The sequence below is a fragment of the Desmodus rotundus genome, chromosome 4 (genome assembly GCF_022682495.2).
Source record: "Desmodus rotundus isolate HL8 chromosome 4, HLdesRot8A.1, whole genome shotgun sequence".
Taxonomy (NCBI): domain Eukaryota; kingdom Metazoa; phylum Chordata; class Mammalia; order Chiroptera; family Phyllostomidae; genus Desmodus; species Desmodus rotundus.
In genome coordinates, this window is record NC_071390.1 from 61951285 (window position 1) to 61971660 (window position 20376).

At 44.4% G+C, this 20376-nt stretch overlaps 1 protein-coding gene across 1 annotated transcript; it reads left to right on the top strand.

Annotated features, from left to right (window-relative positions):
• The first annotated feature begins 7437 nt into the window (after window positions 1-7437).
• On the top strand, window positions 7438-15907 carry GPR15LG (G protein-coupled receptor 15 ligand). Its single transcript, XM_024561088.4, has 3 exons — window positions 7438-8707; window positions 10365-10454; window positions 15524-15907. Exons 1-3 carry the CDS (start codon window positions 8638-8640, stop codon window positions 15607-15609), a joined length of 246 nt encoding a protein of 81 aa, XP_024416856.1. The 5' UTR covers window positions 7438-8637; the 3' UTR covers window positions 15610-15907.
• Window positions 15908-20376: the final 4469 nt, after the last annotated feature.

The window sequence follows — 20376 nt, forward strand, 5'->3', positions numbered from 1 at the left end:
ACCTACTGTCTTAAACCAATATAGTGTACATAGTACAGTGTGATTATCATCATGGTACTTAGAGCCATACTGCCTTTATTTGAATCCCAGCTCTTCTACTTAATTTCTTATGTGACCTAGACATTACTTATCTTCTCTGTGCCTATTTCCTCATCTATAAAATGAAGATGATAGCAGAATCTATGTGAAGGTGAAATATGATGGCACTTGTAAGTTTAGCTGCTGTTGCTGGTTTGTTTTGGGGGATTTTTTCCCCCATAAGAAAAATATAAGTGCTTCTATTTTTTCCCTGCTTTAGTTCCTATAAAGTGTCAGTGTGATCTTAAATCTTTTTTTATGTGTTTAAAAAGATTTTTTAATGTATGTACATATGTATTTATTTATTCATTTTAGAGAGAAATGAAGGAAGGGAGAAAGAGAGGGAGAGAAATATCTGTGTGCAAGAGATATATAAATCAGTTGCCTCTCACACACTCCCAGCTGGGGACCTGACCCACAACCCGGGGCATGTGCCCTAACCTGAAATCGAACCAGTGACCTCTTGGTTCACAGGCCAGCATTCAGTCCACTGAGCCATACCAGCCAGGGCTTAAAGTGAAATCTTAAAGATCCTTTTATCTTCAGTCACATTCTAGATTCCAAAGTTTATATCTTTATGTTTGGATTGTATCACGCACACAAAACAAAATGGTATGATTTCAACAATGGGTATCAGCAGAAACTTATCTAGAAGATCAAGAATTTTTTTTTAATTTAATGACTTAGTATTTTAACTTCTGATTTTTCTAAGACAAGGAAGACTTTTAAGTATAAAAAGTTAGGTATATGAGGGGTGGGGCCCTTGTATTACAGGCTTCCCCTGCTGAGTGAGTATTCTAGGAGCTCACCTGTATTAGTGCACCAGCTGGCATTGTAGTGAGAGGCTGTGTTCAGCTTCAGCGAATTTTTTTTGGAGACTCTTTCAACATGTTTGCCCATTTCATGATGATGTGCAAGCACCCATGCCCCACCCTCACTATTTACCCAATGTCACCCTGAGTGACTACTTTTTGTTGTTTCCCTGGATGAAAAAAGTCCTCAAGGGAAGTGTTTTGCCAGTGTGGAAGAGGTGAAACAAAAAACAATGGAAGCACTAAAAGGCATCAAAATTGACAAGTTCAAAAACTTTTGAGCAGTGGGGGAAAAAATGCCTGGATAGGCGTATTGCATCAAATGGAGAGTACTTTGAAAGTGACTGAAATTTAAACATGTAAGCATAAGTACAGTTTTTTATAAGTCTGGTTTTTTGGGGTGTCCCCCTCATATAAAATGTGAGTACTTATACTAGGTCTAAAGTAATCATTAGGTCCTTGGCTCCTTTGACATCCCATTGGGATTTATTTTCCCCCATCACTCACAGGGAAGAGTGAATACTGGCAAATTGATAGTTTTTATTCCCCAAAAAACCTATTTCTCATTTTTTTACACTTCATCTGAAGTGTTTAGAGGATAACTAAGATGTATTTTAAAATAACATGCAAAAATAAAGGCCTTTTTGGTTTGTTTACAGTATTATCTAATGAACATTCAATCAGAAAATATTGAATATATCAGGTAGGTACCATGCTAGCTGGACCCAGGGGAGACGATAAATAAAAATTGCCTTCTAAAGAATAGCATCCCTGTGTAAACACAGCCGCAGTTCATTGTGTTGAGTTCCATAAGAGAAGTAAACAAAGTAACGTCTCCAAAATGTCCCAGGAGGAATTGTTCAAGTAAATATATTAGTTATAGCATGTTAAAAAAAAAAAAAAAGACATTCCACACAGAGGGAGAGTAGGGATATATGGAGAAAATGGCAAGAAGTGAGAAGTTCCCTTGAAGCCAGCAGGTTTGTGTTCTGTGGTTAAAGCACTTAAAGAAGTTGGCTATCTTCTGTGCTCTTTAAAATGTTAGAGACATGTTTCCCTTAAAATTGTTCATCTGGATAAAATGTGTCCACATTAAAAGTTTCTGAAACTAAATGACACCCAAGATTTATATCATTTCATTAGGGTGGGATAAGTATCCAGACAGGCTGGTTAGTAGCTAATGATTGATTTTTTTATGTTGTGTGCTAATTCCTTTGCACAAATGATAACATTCCTCTGAGCTAGGTACTGCTATCCCCATTTTGCAGATGAGTAAACTAAAGCCCACAAATTCAACCTGCACAAGACTGAGTCTTGTGGCTAGGAAGGATAAAGTGGTAGAGTTGAGGGATCCTCCTAACTCATCATACTGGGAGGTTCATGTTAAATCCCATAGGGCTGAAATTCTATCTGAGAATCAAAAGCACTGTACAAATTAAATAGGCAGGTTGAGATTGTGATGAACATACCTACAACATTAGAATTTTAGTGTTTATCCAAAGTAATTGACCTCAAATAAATGATAATCATGTTTTACTTCCCCAGATCCTATTGTTTGTATAGAGTACCAGAAACTCCTACTTGGAGCTACAAATCAAGCCATTGTTTAAAGGTCAATGTAATTAGTAAGATGGACTCTATAAATGTGCTCAGTTTATATAGGTAGCACTCAAAATGGAAGCCATTTTTTCAAGTCAGAGATTTGAAAGCTATGACCTTGAGGACTTTGTCTTTTTTGTAGCAGTTCAGGAAGATGGAGGACATTCCCCCAGTATTAACACTTGAAAACAGCAAAAGGAACATTTTGTGCCAGAAGCAAAGGTGAAATCTGAAGTCTGAGAAGGGATAATGTGGACCATTATGGCCAATATATCAGGGCTGCTGGACAGTTAGCATGAGGGCAAATCCAGTACAATCTCTTCCCAGCCTCGGCATTCCATTCTGCCTGGCTCATTTGTATTGGTTCTTTACCTAGTGGGATATCAGTCGTCCTTAGGGGCCTCTCCACCTTCAGGAGTCCCTGTGGCTACACCCAGAATTGATATTTTCTGGCAGGATCAAATTAACATTCTCACAACTTGGCACATAAGTCTAGAAACAAACATTTAAAACAGCCCACTGAGCACTTTGTAAAAGCTACCTGAGCCCTTGTAAGTATTGTGTCAGCTGGCCAGCATTCCCTCAGACTAGCCTTTCATGTGCCTGGCACGTGTGTACTGCTCACCTATGTGCCTCAGTGTGGTTTTACACAGCAGCTCAGCTTGGTGAAATTAGGTTCATATGGAGATCTCATTACAAGGGTGTTATGTGTCTTAGTTTCATTTACTCATTAGTCACCTTGCCTCAATGCCAAGATCCTCCATCAGACTTTATTTTTGAAATGTTTGTTCAATTTCATGATTTTTTTAAAAAACTAAATAGCATATCTTAACATCAGTGACATTTTAGAATTGAAAAACTACGGTGCTTTCCAGGAATTTGTTTCCATAATTTCCCAATAGTTCATTGTCCTGTAAAAACAGGTATCTGAAGTATAATCTTTTGGTAATTGCCAGTAGCAGTTTTTACTGATGATTCAGAGGGAATCTTAAGAAGAAAGTACAAATCTAGCCCCGCTCAGTCACGTACTTCATGAGGAGTGGTCAGACAGGAAGACCAGTGGAAGCTGAGAGCATGAGTGGTTTGGTGTGATCTGACTGTAAGTAAAAGAGTCATTTAAAAAGAAGTTGGAGAAATTAATGACATGATCCTTCACTGTTAATTCTGAGTGGCAGAAAAAATGGGCGTTGGTAGGAAAATTGAGGTGTTTGGTATCTTTTTCAGTATATTATAGCTTCCCCTAAGTAACTTTTTACAAAGGAAAATACATACAGAGAGAAAGAACATTGAAACACACTTTTCAGATTTGGGGAACTTATTGAAAGACCCAGGAAAGCAGAACTTCTTTCCACCCTGTGTGGCCTTTGGCACATCTTATCTTTTGAGTGGAGCTGGACCCAAAGCCTTCAAGGTCCTAGTAGCCTTGACATGCTGTGTCTGCATTGCCACCCGGGTTGACATTTCCTCCCAGACTGCAGAGCTCTGACTGCATCTCACACATCCACCCTATCCTGGTGGTGCTTGGTGTGAGGGTGATGATAAGAAAGGTGACACCTCTTTTCTGGGAAGCCTGCTGTCAGACATTCAAGTTGCAGGGCGGATGCTGACAAACTCCAGCTCTGAGGGTGGGCAAAAGCAGCAAACTTTGGCATTCCCCTTCTTACTGCCTAGGTCTCTCGTACTTGCTCTACTGGTCCTCCCACCTTTCGTCAAATTGCACATTTGTGAATGGATCTGGTGTTATTCAGACCTGAGTTTTAGTGGGGGGGGGGGGAGGTTTCTTGCTCTGAATTGTGGCAAGAAAACAGAGTCATTGTTCCACATTATAGATATACCATATATTCTTGAACGCAAGCGGGAGATTGCTATTTTTTGGAGACAGGTTGCTGTTGAAAAGATGGAAAACTATGCACCCCACTTCCAGGAATTGGCCACTTAATATAATAGAAAGTTATCTTCAGATTGCAGGACACTTTAGCATTACACTGATCAAAAGGATCTGTCCCTCTCCAGCTTCAGCTCCTGTTTAATGAGGAACAGAGAAACTAAGAAACAGGGAAGTTGAGCAGCTTCTCCAGGGCCACACAGTTAAAATGTGGGAGAGCCCTGGTTAGAAGCTAGATCATGTGACTCTAGAGCCTGTGCTTTCAACAAGTGTGGGGAGGTAGGGAGACAAATCAAAGAATAGGATCCTGACTCCTGGACTCCAGGCTAAAACCATGGGGTAGCTGTGGTATGGGAGCGAAAGGCCAGAAACTCCAGAGAGAGCCAAAAGCCAAGGGAGTCAGAGGTGGTGGCTTCTCAGATGCTCCAGCACCGACATGGAATAGCCATAGGCTAGAAAAGACAGTACCTTGTAGTTTCTTCAGGTTGCCTTTGTGTCATGGAAGAGAAGATGACATCCTAGCATAACCCTTGGAGGAGTCCACAGTCCTGCTGGCAGCCACCATGATGAGGCGGGTAGCCCACAGTCATGGCTGTGGGTAGACAACCCCCACAAGGGGGCACAGAGACATGAGTAACAGTGGCAGGGGTGGGGGTATATAGCATCAGTAAGATCCAAGGGGGCCAGCAATGGTGGGGGTGGGAGGGACAGACGTGGTATTTACCAGCCTTGACCCCAGCAGCAGGACAACCAGAGGTGGGTTGGAGACTTAGGAGGAAGTTCAAATTAACTAAAAAATAGAGGAAGCTATTAGGTTTTTGTACAATTTGGGGATGGCACGTAAACTAAACATTAATGTAGGTTATTTTCAATCTCTTGAGATCTCATGGAACCAACATCAGGAAAGAACCTTGGCTTTGAAGCCGGACAGACCTGGTTCGAAGTGAGAATTGGCCGTGTTTTTCATGAGGTGAAGGACAGTTCACTTTCCCTTACTACAAGATGAAAATTAAATGCCTGTGTCTCTGAGGTTGGGGAAGAATTCAATGAGAAAAGAATTGAAGGATCACTGTAGTAATTATTGGAGTCCGGCCCTTCTTTCTATTATAAATTGATCTGCAAATGCTAAACAAATAAAGGAGGGAGAGTCATTTCTGAACAATCACAGGGTCCATAAAATTCCCTTAGAAGAAAAGTGTGGTGGCCCAGAGTGAAGGGAGGGACATGGGCCTAAAATGCTCTAACCATAAAGGGTGGGGATGCTTCAGGCATTTTCCTAATTGACCTTAGAAATCACAAATATGACTTGAAAATGTTTTCTTCCTGTAAATTCCCCTGTGTATTAGGCGTGCCTCTGGAGACTTTTTCTCAGGAAGGATGCCACGTGTCCAAATAATCTGGAAATTATTCAAAGCCTCAAACTTGATTATTTTGGTACCCAAACTGCATATGCTTAAAACTAACAGGTGTTCCTGTTAAAAATGCTTCTCATTTTCACCTCTCTCAGCTCAACATGAGATTCCAAATATTCTAAACAGCCAGGGGTGTTTCTTCCTTTTTAAAAATAAGGTGTTAACAGCTATCTTTGAAGTGTTAAAAAAAGCAGGTGAAAATCTGTGAACAGGGGTTGGGGAGTGAGGTTTTGGGTAGAACTTGCACTCTATACTCTGTTATTAAATCAGTGCAGACAGAGATTGCTTCAGTAATTTTTTTGTAAACATTTAAAAGCAGGTAGAATTCTTTTTTGTTTGTTTCTTTTATTGTTCAAGCACAGTTGTCTCCATTTTTCCGCCACCACTCTCCCCTGTTCCACCCACCCCCATCTCTCACCCTCAATCCTACTCCCCATGACTTTGTCCATGAGTCTTATACACGTTCCTTGACCCTTTTCCTTCTTTGCCCTGTTATTGCCCTCCCCCCACCCCTCTGGTTACTGTCAGCTTATTTCACTGTCTGGTTATATTTTGTTTGCTTGTTCTGTTGATTAGGTTCCACTGATAGGTGAGATCATATGGTATTTGTCTTTCACCGCCTGGTTTATTACACTTAGCACAAAAAGCAGGTGGAATTCTGACATCTGAATCTATCCTTCCCGTCAAACATACAGTCCCAGGAACATTTGTTTATCTGAGAATGGTCTACGATTGTGTAAGGAACAGAGACCCCGAGATAGCCAGTTCTTCCTGCTCTGAGCTGTTCAGTGCTTTTATGGCTGTGTTTTGTGGAGACAAAAAGCTGTGTTGAAAATCTGACGGCTATTTTGGACTCCATGGCTGAGTGGCCCTGCAAAATTATGTAAGTCCTGGCTTAGTGGGTACAGACCAATATCCCTCCACTAGCCAAGAGTCTCCTGATGTCTATACCAGTGCAAAAGCAGAGTTCAACTTTTAAGATTTGACCCAATTCCTGCCCCCTCTGCCAGGTAGGTGGTTTTTTCTCCTCTGATGATGGTTTTCCAAAAGCAGAAAGAACCATGCCAATGCGAAGAGTACCTGTTACAACAGGTAATGGGTGAGTAGCAGCCAGAAGTATGCTATCGCCCAGAGAACTTGAGGGTGGCACCCCAAACTACCCAGATTAAAAAAAATAACATAGTGGTAATAGTCCTTGATATAAACCATGGATATAACCTCAGGAAGCCCCCTTAGGAAACTTGGTTTTATAGGTCCATACACTCAGCAAAAACAGCCCGCTGGCTGGCAGATGCATCCTCAAGACATGTCACACCCTCTTCCTGACCCTTCTTTCAACAATGGCACCCCACTCTCCATCAGTCTCTCCTGGGCATCAACTCTGGAGTCGTTTCTGGGAGAACCTGCTCCCCCTCACTGCCCCCACTCCTCTGGCTCCACTGGTGGTCTTCACCACACCCTCTACTGTGGCCACACCCACTCAGCACAGCTATCAAGATTTAGAACGCAGCTTGGAAAGGGAATGGGGCTGGGTAGGTGACTAACATAGCGTGATAGTCAGTCATTAAGCCCAGCAGCTCCAACAAGTTTCTTTGGATTGGTTTTAAAGTTTTTATAAACACACAAAAGCATACAGGCTCTCTGTCAGATATCCCCCGTCCCTGGTTTGCACACCAAGCTGGGAACGTTGTCTGAATTGTTTCTCTAATCTCCAGCAACAGAGGAGGGCCAGTGAAGGGTACCATTGGCCAGTCTTGGGCAGAAAGGAGTGTCTGATGAGCTGCAGAGAACCAGGGAGATCCTGAAAAGATGAACCAGATACCCCACTGTCTCCCCACATGCCCTTTGAGGCTTGGAACAGAGCCTGTTCTTTAGTTAGAAGGGCACACATTAAGGCAAAGAACAGAAGGACATGATATTACAAGAAAATCACAAATTCTGTGTATCTGCATGGCTGCCTCCACTAACAAAAGGCCCAAGGCCAGACAGTGTCTTTCATATCCCTGGGGCCTAAGCACACAGCCTAGCCCATGGTATGCGTCTGGTGAGTAGGTGACAGCTGAGCCTCCTGTACCCATCAGCAGACTCTTCCCCATGCTTGTCCTTGTAGGATGTTCTTTTTCTCCATATCTTTGCTCAGGCTGATTCTGTACCTGAAGTCCCTTTGATTCCGTCTTAAATACACATCAAGGTCCAGCTGCAGCCCCACCTCCCTTAACGGCCATAGGAGCTGTTGGCTTGTTGCAGGTAGCTTCTTGGCTTCTCACTGAAACTTGTGAGAGAGGCAGCACTGTGCCCAGTTCACAGATAGATTCACAGACATTCGATGGCAAGTTCAAGTTCATAGTGCTTGTAGCACAGCACAGACACAAACCCAGGGTGTCTGATTCCCAGCCTTCTGCTCTCTGCATTTCACTCATTGCTCAAGACTTCCCAGAGGCTTTGTAAAGGGTTTTATGGCCCTCCTCCTGCCCCATCTAAGGAATGAACAGGAAGATCAGTAGATGATGGAATTATTACTGACACTAAAAGTTAACATTCAACCCTGGAAAGTGGCTCTTCCCTGGCAAGAGTTTCCTGCTCTAGCCACTGAGGCGAGCACTGGAAGCTCCCAAGGCTGGGGCCTTTACAACTCTGTTTACAGTTCACTAAATGCTCTCAACTTCTCGAAAAGCTGGTTTTTTCCTCCTGGGAGGGGCTAACTCTACCCTATGTGAGAATTCCAAGGTTGTTACTGCCCTGCCCATCTGGAAACACTTCTCCCAGTCACTCTGTAAAGGTCTGGGTGTCCTCAAGGGACGACTTCTGTGGCACAGCTGCTTCCCCAGGACGTGACATCCAGCCGCCCACCATGAGGTTTCTAGTCCTCTCCAGCCTGCTCTGCATCTTGCTTCTCTGCTTCTCCATCTTCTCTGCAGAAGGTAGGTCTGTCCCTGGGATGTACTGGGCCCTGAGTGTGGCTTCCAGTGTCTGGGAAAATTGGAATCAGGAAATGTTGGAGGGCAAGCCCCTGGCAGGCAGTCCTGGCCCTGAAAGACGGGCTCTTCCTCCTGAATCTATGTAACACCTCACCCACAGTGGGAGCAGCAAAGGTGGCTTGGGAGCTTTCAGCCCCACAGTTTCCATCCACAGCCCCAACTCTCCCAAACGCACATACAAGCTAAGTAGGAGCAGTGTGCTTACCATGCAAACACACAACCTCCCAGCTAGATTGCTTTGTGCACCTAAGTCCTACCTAGCTAGAAATTCCAGAGCCACTTTGTTGTCTTGTATCATGCTTGGAGCACAGTAAATTCATGTTGAGTGAATGAATAAATTAATGAGTAGACTATCTGAGCCTGAACATCCCCAAAACTCATACACAATAGACACCTGTGGCAGAAGGGATGAAAGTCCATGTTGTGGGGGCATGTTTGTGTGCATTTAGGAGTTGGGGAGATAGGCCTTGTACTGTGGATATGAATATTTATCTCTCCTGCCTTTTATGATCAGATGGCTATTTTGATCTTTTTCTCTTGTCAACCCTCTAGAAACTGCCTACTTTTATTCCTCTTTTAGCAATTATGGTTATTTTAACATTTATTGGAGTTGGGGATAAAGAAATATGTATAGGGGTGAAAACATTGGTCATTTCACGACACAAGAATAGCCATGTTCAGCATTTTTTTAATTTCCTTTCAGTATTGCATGCAAACATTTTTGTAATTGATAAATATCTGTATGTTCTATGTTGTATCTTTTTTATTTATCACTGTATTATTATAATGACCAAAAATACTTAATGATTAGAATTCTTCTGGAAACATTTACAACAAAATTTCAATAGCAATTATCTCTGAACAATAAGATTATAGGAAGTATTTGTTTTCTAAAGTTTCCACAAAGAACATTGCTGCATATATAACATGGAAAACAGTGATTAGAATTCCTCATAAACACAGTCCATAGCAATGCATCTCAGACCTGCATTTCAGACATATTAGAAGTTGCCGATGTTACCTTAATGACGTTTCAACAAAAATGAATATCTTTACCCATAAAGGTTCCCATCCATTTAGGAGTATCTCTGGCAGATTCTCCAAAGTGGCACTATTTAACTAATACTTTTTAGGTATAACTTGCCATCAAGTGAATGTCCTATGATAAAATTACATGCTTAGACATTTAGATGGTTCATAACTTTGCACTATGCGGCAAAGGCATATGTGTACATAAGATGTTTTCTGTATTTAGGACAATTTTTTAAGCTAGATTGCCAAGGGAAGAATCACTGCATCAAAAGGCAGAGACACTTGAGTGAACTGTTTCTCAGACAAGAGCACGAGGAAGACATGTTTTGGGGGCAGAATATCTCTCCACAATGACTTTGTTATTTCTGAAAAATAAATCACCTCAAGGTTCTTCCTTTACCTGGGCCCTCCCATAGCCTAGCCCATCCTGAGTTTTCATGAATAAATATTTCTGAACCCTAAGTCTTGAGAGCTAAAGCTCACACCAGTCATTCCTACACAGACCAACCCCATGGTGTCCCCACATATGCTAAGAAAGGGTCTCTGCCCCCTCTGTGTTCACCCTCAGGAAAGAGGCATCCTAGGCATCCTGCCAAGCCCTGGAAAGGCAAGCTCTGCTGCTCCCCAGTTTCTAATCCTGTTCTAAGGACCCAGAAAGGTAAGCACTACACCTCTGCACGTGGAGGAGGGGTTCTGAGGAGGCCATGGTCAAACCTGCCCATCTCTGGCACCAGACGCTGGCATGGAGGGGCCATAAGATAAGATCTCAGCCTCATGGAACTTCTAGTCTAGTGGGGAAAACTGATCACCCCCACCCCCACCAAGGTCAACAAATTAATCATTTTGAGCTGAATATGTTCTGTCAAAAGAAAGAACAGGATGCAATTAGGAGACGGGGAACAAAGAGGGTGGAGGGTTAGGACACAAGCCAATAAGCAATAGGCATAGGGGCCTGAGATCAGCAAGAGGGAGGAATGGAAGACAGAGGGATGGGGGTCCAGAAGTGCTCATGGCAGCTACGAACTAAGGCACAGCTAGTCTTATGAGTGGGTACATGAGGGAGCTGGCACATAGGGGAGATGAGGCACACAGGGCCAAAGAGTCCCATAGGTACAGGCAGGCATCAGAGCTGAGCTCCATGCCAGAGTAGGGTTTGGCAGAGCAGCGCCACCCTCTCTCACAAGGCCTGGGGGGGCGGGGGGAGTAAGGGAGTACTACCAGTGCTGGGTAGTAAGGGAGGCAGGACCCAGGGAGGGGCTGCAGGCACCCAGCTCCCAGCACTGGGGCTCCAGACCAGGGGTAGACTAACACTCGACAGCTGCCCAGAGTGTGGGGGTAGGAGTGCTGGACCTTTGTTGGCCTTTGATAGGAGGGTCCTAGAGCCTGGGACAAGCATATTCCTCAAGGGAAAGCTGCAGAAATGAGAGCTAGCCAGGCCCAACACAAACCCAGTGCTCCTGCCCCCATTCTTTGCAGCCTAAGGCCCCCTCTCAAGGATCTGAGAAGGCCCCAGCCCTGATGCCTCCTCTGGGGCCATGGCATCTGACCAGAACTGGAGCTCCCACACCCCTCCCAGCTACCAAGAAACCTGTGTAACATGGGGGAGTGGGTGTGAAGGAGAAAACTAGAGGGATACTGCTTGCCTCAGCCATAGGCCCCTTCTCTGGAGAAGGTGACAGCCCCTTCTTCCAAACCAGCATCACATGCAGCTGGAGCGGGGTAAAAATAAAAAGATCTCACACTCTGAACTCAAGTGTGAGGTACTCGCCCAGGCAAGGTGGAGGGTGTACACACTGACTGGCTGCCTGCAACTCTGCTCCCGCCAGAGGCCCTGGCCTAGCAGAGGAGGAATGTTTTCATGAAATAAATAAGATAAAAGTCTAGGGAAGAGAGGAGTCCATCCCTATGTGGGCATCAGGGCATGCTCAAACTCTCCCATTCCCCAGCTACTACCCAACTCTCCCCTGTCCCCAACCACTACCCAAATGTAATTTCAACTCCTTAACAGTTAAGGAGTAATTACATTTATACAGTCCTAAAATTACATTTGGCCCTTTGAAGGCAACCGCAAGGCTGATGTGGCCCCCAGTAAAAATGAGTTTGACACCCTTGATCTAGATTCATAGCTCTAATGTTGGATTTGGAGTTCTTTTAGGGTAGATATTTTTTAAATTCTATTGCAGAAATTTGCAAACAACTTAGAACAAAAAGAGCAAAAACAAACATTTTTATTAGGTCCTTATCATACAACCTCATTTAAATCCTTGGAACCACCCTGGGGAAGCATTGCCACCATTTCACACACTGGGAAACTGAAGCTCAAAAAGATAGGCAGAGCCAGAAACCAGGTGTATCCACCTCTTCCACTACAACAAACTGCCTCCTCAATAGAGAACATGTAAATTCAGCAATTGGCTACTCAACACATTGATTTTTGAAGATGGCTTCATTGAATTGACCCAGAGTCCTGTGCCTGCCACTCCCTGCTGCCCGCATAGACCCAGCACAGCATTTACATATAAAACAATGCTCAGGAAAGACACTTTAGATTGAGGAGTAATTGATAGCCAGCATGTGTGTGTCACAGATGGTGCTATCAACTCAGGACATGTGCATGCCCCACAGACTTCCAGGAAAGAAAGCACCATCTTGGTTGGAATATCTGCTCCACCATGTGCTGGTCACCTAGCTTTGCTGACCCTCAGTCTCCCCATCTGGGAAAAGGGCTAATAATAGACTCTACCTCTCTGGGCTATGGTGAGGAGTCAGCCTGGCCCCGAGTGCCCCAGAACATTCCCAGCTGTTTCTTGGGAGGAAATCTGAGCCAGGCTATAACAGCTCAGTCAGGAGGCCAGCAACTTCCACACTGGAGACCAAAGCCGGAGTGTTCTTGCCCAGGTTAGGCAGCTCCACCGGCCATCATCCAGGGCCAATACTGGGGTTCCCTTAATGATGTGTAATCAACCAGGGTGCTGGGGTGCCAGGCTCTGGGAATTTAGCCTCTGTACCTCAGTTCACCCACATAAGTGTACCCTGTCTTTGGAAAGAGAAAATAACCTAAGGTTGCCTGGAGGATGTCCCTGAGCTGACAACAGCAGCTGTGACACACATGCTGGACATCAACCACTCAATCTAAAGTATCTTTCCTGCCGGCCAAGATGGAGACCTAGGAAGATACACTTGGCTTCCTCACAACCAAAAGAAGGACAACAACAAATTTAAAAACAAAAAATAACCAGAACTGCCAGAAAATTGAACTGTATGGAAGTCTGACAACCAAGGAGCTAAACAAGAAACATTCATCTAGACTGGTAGGAGGGGTGGAGATGGGCAGCCAGAGCAGAGAGAACTCACAGTAATGTGGCAGCTGGAGGACCAGGGTGGGTTAGGCGGCAGCTGGTGGACTGGATTGTCCCACATTTGCGTGCAGATAAACTGGGAGGAACAACTAGGGAGCAAGAAAGACCACGCAACCCAGGGAAGTCCAGGAAGCTCAGAGAGTCCCAAAGAAGCTGGACCCAAGGAGGAACACACCAAGGCACATCATAATTACATTAGCCAAGATTAAAGAGAAGGAGAGAATCTTAGAAGCAGCAGGAGAAAAGGACACAGTTACCTACAAAGGAGTTCCCATAAGACTGTCAGCTGACTTGTCAAAAGAGACCATACAGGCAAGAAGGGGCTGGCAAGAAGTATTCAAAGTCATGAAAGGCAAGGACCTACATCCAAGATTACTCTATCCAGCAAAGCTTTCATTTAGAATGGAAGGGCAGATAAAGTGCTTCCCAGATAAGGTCACGTTAAAGTTCATCATCACCCAGCCCTTATTATATGAAATGTTAAAGGGACTTATCTAAGAAAAAAGATCAAAAATATGAACAGTAAAATGACAACAAACTCACAACTATCAACAACTGAACCTAAAAACCAAAACAAACTAAACAAACAACTAGAACAGGAACAGAATCACAGAAATGGAGATCACATGGAGGGTTATCAGTAGGGAGGGGGAGAGGGAAGAATAGGGAAAAAGGTACAGGGAATAAGAAGCATAAATGGTAGGTACAAAATAGACAGGGGGAGGTTAAGAATTGTATAGGACATGGAGAAGCCAAAGAATTTATATGTACAACCCATGGACATGAACTAAGGTGGAAGGGAATGCTGGTGGGAGGGAGGGTGCAGGGTGAAAGGCAATAAAGGGGAGAGAAAAATGGGACAACTATAATAGTATAATCAATAAAATATATTTTTAAAAATATAGAAGAAAAACTATAGCAATATTAGTACTTATTTATAATTAAGATATGAAGCTATGGATGAATTATCATATTGAAATGTATTTTTATATAGTTAGTGGTTATATAGCAGTTACTTTGTAACACTTCTGCTAAATCATTTAGTTCTCATAATAATCATAAGAGTTGGATACTATTACTATGCCCATTTTTACAGATGAGGAGCCAAAGCACAGAGAGGTTAAGTAACTTGTTGAAGGTCACACAGCTAGTAAGTGGTAAAGCTGGCTCTACGAAATGATCTGGCTCCAGGCTATATGTACTTTTATTTTTTAATTCATTCATATAATTTTTTTCTCTTTTACCATGAATTATTTATTTATTTATTTTTGCATTTTTTATTGCATTTTTCATTGCCATTTAGCCTCCTTATGCCCCCTTCACCCTCTTGCTACCACCACACTGCTGTGCATGTCCATTAGGCCTTTTAACCTTTTTGCTTGATCTCTCTGCCCCCTAAACTCGTCACTTCCCGTAGCTGTCATCCTTCTATCTCTGAGCCCATCTCTATTTTGCTTGTTAGTTCAGTTTGTTCATTAGATTCCACATATGAGTGAAATCATGTGGTATTTGTCCATGTTCTTACCTGTCACACTGCCTTGCATACAGTACTAATTTGGAAACAGAAGGAGAAAAAAAAGAATAAACTCATTACCATAATTTAATAACCTTCTCATTCATATTTCCTTTGTTTTTCATGCAAAACATTTGCCTGGTTTTATGTTTATTGTACATCATTTTTAAATTTTTTAAATTAACATTACATCATAATTATTTTTCTTTATGCTGCAACAGTCTTTATACAGTATTTTATCACTATTAAATATTTTCATCATCATGGAATACCTGTATTAATTAACCATTTTTTTAACTGTAGGATATTCAGATTGTTTCCAGAAATTTTTTCCAGTTTGAAAACAAACCTATGAAGAAAAGCTCAGTCTATGCATTTTTTCTTTTTTGTAGATTATTCGTCCCATAAATGGGATCGGTTTGTCAAGACGTGCAAATGTAACTTTGCCACACACATTGCTTGAGAGTGCTGTGTGGAAAGAGATAGCTAGACCGGTCCAAGGGTTTGCAAATACACATGGTCAGACCCTTCTACCCAGCCCATCAGAAACAGGCCCCCCAGACCCTCAGCATCAATGGACTCTGCTTTTGACACAGCCAACTGAACAGATAAATCACCCTCTCAGTCTTCTGATAGTTAATCAGATTTCTCCCAGATGGAACTCAAACAGCTTGGGCTGGTTATATATGTCATGAAAGTCCCATTTTGATCTTCTAGAAAGGGGGATAGAATCTGATTTGTGCTTTGATTTTTTTTTTTAAATCTTTGTGTCCAGAAATGAATCTTAATTGTGTTTTCTCTTCTCTCCATCACTGACTCTGCCTGCCTCTCTGCCTGCTTGTTGCTCCTTCCCAGGACACCGTGTGAGGATCTGCAAGCCATGCAAGTTCAAGCCCAAGTCCCACACTTGGGTCGTACCTGGGGCACTCCCACAGGTGTAGTGTTTCCAAAACAAGGCTTAGTTTCTGGCCTCTGTCCCCACCTGGTCCGTCCAGCGCTGGTAGTCAAGATTCTGCCATTGGCACATGGCAGCTATAAATTCAGAGACTCTGAACCTGCTGGGGTACAGGGTAACAGGCAACCCAGAGCAGCTGACCAGCACTGCAGAAGCCCAGTTGTTCTAGATACATCTAGCCTCCAACCATTTGTATCCCATGGCCCCTGAAGGAATCCCTTTCTATCTTCCTTATGAGAATCTGCTGGAAAGGACATATAAATAAATGTTAAGTAAATAAGTAACCAAAATGCATGGAACATTCTTGTTTGAGAAAGTCTGTGCTAGAACCTGAGCTACAGCTTCCTGCTGAAGGAAACCCATGTCCCCAAGCTTCTCCAGCAGGCTACCCCTTCATTGCAGCACATCTAACTATGAGAAGGGAAAATGAGAAATAGTAACAATAGCAAGGGTCTTCGTCCGATACCCCAGTATTCAAATCCCAGTCCTGACCAGGATTTCCCTTTTCTGGGCAATAAAGAGCACAGGGCCTCTTCAGAGGGTTGACAGAAGGCTCCAGCTCATAGATGAATGTGCAGTGCCCACAAGCAAAGGGCTGGATCATAGAGGGCTTGGTTCAGGGAAGTTCCTACCTCCCTGCCCCCACCCTGTGGGGAGTGTTTATGCCCACAGTGAATGCAGAGTTTCAGAGCTGCAGGTCAAAGGGGACAGATGGCCCAGGTCTAAGAGGCTTATCTCTCAATAAAGCTCCCTTCTAATCTGATTCTCCCAGCAAGGTGAGAAGCTCCTCCATGCACGATCCCCACAGCCAGGTCTGATACTGACAGGTCTAGCAAGCACAAGGCTGACGGACAGAGGTTCTCTGATACAGGACTGTGGGGACATGGTCCCAGGGTACCCGAAGTCCTTCCTTGTCGTAGATAGGCCAGACCTTTCACTTCCTTTCAGAAGCATCATTCATGGGCTCGCTCGCTCACTCATTCTCTTACTCATTCCTTCCTGGGGTAGGTAATGGTCAGACTGTGGGAGGTTCTGAGGCTCAGGGATGAACAAATATGTTTTTGAGGGCTGAGAAGCAATCATGGTTCCACGAAGTGGTGAGCCCTGAGGTAAGAGGGCTGGGCATGAGAGAGGGAGGGGAAGATGAGGAGCTGGTGCTTGACCTGAGTTATGGAAGACTTTCAGCTGGAGAAGGGGTGTGTGAGGTGGGGTGTATTGAAGTAGAGGTGCAGCAAGGGTCAGGCAGGAAAACTTGAGTATTTGAGGAAAATTCAGCAACTGGACAGCAAGATTGAGGGACAAAGGGGAAGTGGGAGATTCAGTCTGGGGCCATGGGAGAACTGAGAATGCCATCAGATATTTAAAGTTTATCCTGAGTGATGATGAGCCAGGGATGTTTGTAAGCAGGAGAGAATATAGGTAGGGAGAGCTATTAGAAGGAAATAGAATGTGCTAGAACTAAGGCAGGGCAGTGGGCGAGGTAGAGAGGGGAGGAATAGAGGGGTTTCTGAATAGCCTTGCAGACTTGGCAGCTATGTGGGCTGAGTGGAAAAGTCCACAGTGACCATTCCTATGCTGTGTGGGACTCCCACCTAGAATTCCCTTGCCAAGGTGAACCCCTCACCTTCCAGCAATGCAAGAGGGCTGACCCTTCCAGACCCTTGTCCCTCACCCTTTTCCTCTACTTTTCACCTGCTACCTACCCCCTACCCCCCAAAAAAGAGGTAAAGAAAAAAACCTCACACAAAATTAAGCACTTGTACTCAAGAGTCAACCAGGAGGAAAAATTCAAAGGCCCTGTGCCCAGCCACTGAACGAAGTCCCTCTTTATGCTCAGGAAACACAAGCCCCAGAAGCCTCAGCTTCTTTGAGGGGTGCAGTAGGGAAGGTCAGACATTTAATGTACACAAATAAAGGGAAGACAGCCTGGCCTGTGGGAAAAGGAGGAGGGGCAGGAATGCAGTGTTCACAGCTCTGAACCACGGTCCTTTAGGATAGGCGCCCTAAAAAGACGAGCCCCAGATGAAATGGGCAGTGAATCAGAGGGCCTTCCAGGGACACGAGTCCCTCAGAGCAGCCCAGGCCAAATGTGGGAGGCATGAAAGGGAGCTGAGGACCCAGCCCCTGCCTGCCTGGCCTGCCCCATCTGTCCTTCCTCTGAGGAGTGGTGGACAGCCTGAGACTGATTCCCAAGCAAACAGAGGTGCCTGTGCAGAGCTAGAGGCCAAATGCCAGGAACATTCTTTCCGTCTGTCACCTGTGAGATGCCACTGCCAGAACTTGCCATGTGAGTTTTTAATCTTGGTGGAAGAACTTTGCCCTCAAAGGGTAGATTGAGTCTACCGTGGCAGTCTTGTGCATAAGGCTAGTCAAGGCTATTGGGCACCCTATGAGCTTACAAGGAAATCCCAAACATCTGAAAGTGACTTTTAGTTAGAAAACTGGAATTCTTCTGTTGCCCTAATTGATTCCATGAAGAATCTAGACATGTTTGCAGGTTGCAGTAGTGTCATTAGAGAAATACGCAGTCTCCATGGCAACTAAAGGGGACACACACTCCCTGTATGGGACACCTGTATGTTGACAGCTGCAAACTTCATAGACTGAGTTGGCTTCAAATGATGGCTCTATCATGTGCCCACTGCGTGACTTCCGGGAGGTCAGATGACCTCTCAGAACCTCAGGTTCCCCATTTGTAAATGAGACTGAGACCACCTTTCCCAGAGGGCTGTTAGGGAGAGTAAATGAGAAAATGAGAAATGCCTGACTCTGAAATTACCGATCTTCTTCCACCAAACTAAAAATATCCAGACCTCACCCCCTCCCCACCCCCATTCAAGGTGGGGTCCTCCTGGACCAGTTTCATCCCTAGCTATTTTAAAGCATCCTGTTGGGCACCACGTGCACTTTACAGTCCTTTACCCACTCACTCTGCTGATCATCTCTGAGCTTATCTCTGGGCAAACTGTTTAGGGTTAACACTTCTTGGAGCCCTGCAGAGGCTATGTCCTGGCTGGTTAATGTTCATGCAGTACCCTACACATGACTCCCCTGATTCGCTCTGCAGCCATTTCTCCCTGCCTTGAAAACATCATAAAATTTCTAGGATCTGAGTGTGTCCAGGGCTTTAGTCTGGTCTCCTAGACAGTGGCTGGTCCTTGCTCATTTACTAGCAGCCCAGTAACATGTGGACAGCTTTAGAGGCAACTGGCAGACTTGCTATCAACAGCTCCCTAGAAAAGGTCTTTGGCTCATTTAATGTTTAATCTGTCAAATTTGCCCTGGTCATTGTGGCTCGGTTGGTTGGAGCATCATCCCATGCACCAGAAGGTTGGGGGTTTGATTCCCAATCAGGGCACATACCTGGGTTGTGGGTTCAATCCCTGGTCGGGATACATATGGGAGTCAGCCAATTGATGTTTCACTTGATGTTTCTCTTTCATATCAATGTTTCTCTTTCTTCCTTCTACTTTCTCTCTAAAATCAATAAACATATTAAAAAAAAAGCAATCTTTCAAACTCCTCTTTGGACTTTCTAAGTGTGAACCAGAGGGTGGGAGATATCAAATTGTAAGATGTCAGACTGGAAACCATTCTGTTTGTTCAATTCAACATTTAAATATGCTGTGGCTCTGAACACTTACCCACGTGCAGTAGTGTCCACCACTAGCTATTGACTTTCACTCAGCCATTTCTATCTCCTGGCATTTCAGTTCATGAAATTGGCTTGGCTACTCCAGTCTGTCAGTTTATGAATGGTTGGAGAAGGAACATGTCAAAGACTTCAGAAAGTCAGCTGTGGACTAGGACCAGGTACCAAGACTGACTATCAGGTGCCTTTTCATTCATTCATTAATTTCATTCATTCATTCATTCATTCATTCATTTAAATCATTCTGTCAGTCAGTCAACAACTACCCATTAAGGACCTACTGTGACAGGTCCTGTGCTGATACTGAAACAAACTAAATGGTTCACAGAACTCTGGGGAGATGCCAAAACAAGCAAAGCAGAGCACTAACATCTTTCAAGGGCCCTGTCAAAGTCCCAAGTAGGAACCAGTTCTGCTTGGGGGCAGAGCATTCCAGAACAACAACAACAGCAACAACAACAACAACAACAACAGGCTTCTGGAGGAAAACACATTTTTTGGTGTATTCCTTACCCAGGCCCAGCCACATTGCAGACTGAGATAGCAAAGGAAACTATTGTAGGATAAACACTGGCAATGTCAAGGCTGAAACTTCTGTCCACACTTGAAAATACCAAAATGACCAAGAGACAGCATTACAGCCAGGCATCTGAGCCAGCTGGATGGGGATTAGGGAACAGGAGTCAGCCCTAGGCTCCTTCAGAGGGGGACAGGCAGGGCCTTAGGAAGATAGAGGAGGGATCCCATCCCCAAGTCAGAAGAAACTGAGGCAGCCACCCTGTACCTGTCCTGGATGCAGCAAAGGCAAGGGGAGGCCACATTATGGAGTAGATGGTGTCCAGGGCTTTCTGGTCTCAGCCCACTGCTGTGGGAAAGGACTTCCAACCTACAGCCAGGTGATACACCCTGGCCCAGACCTGCAGAGGACAGTCTTCAGGACCTCACCTGGGCTGGGATAGGTGTGGTCTCACAGTCATGTCCAGAGAGGGTTCATCCAGGCCCACTGGGATCCCCTTTCCCTATACCTTCACACTCAGTACCACATCCCTCTCTGGAAAGGACTTCCCTATCATAAGCAGTCATTTTGTTGGAACTCAGCAA

Coding starts and splice junctions, on each gene's coding strand:
- GPR15LG (XM_024561088.4), top strand. CDS start 8,638: ATGAGGTTTCTAGTCCTCTCCAGCCTGCTCTGCATCTTGCTTCTCTGC. Junction 8,708..10,364: donor CTCCATCTTCTCTGCAGAAG/GTAGGTCTGTCC, acceptor GTTCACCCTCAG/GAAAGAGGCATCCTAGGCAT. Junction 10,455..15,523: donor TGTTCTAAGGACCCAGAAAG/GTAAGCACTACA, acceptor GCTCCTTCCCAG/GACACCGTGTGAGGATCTGC.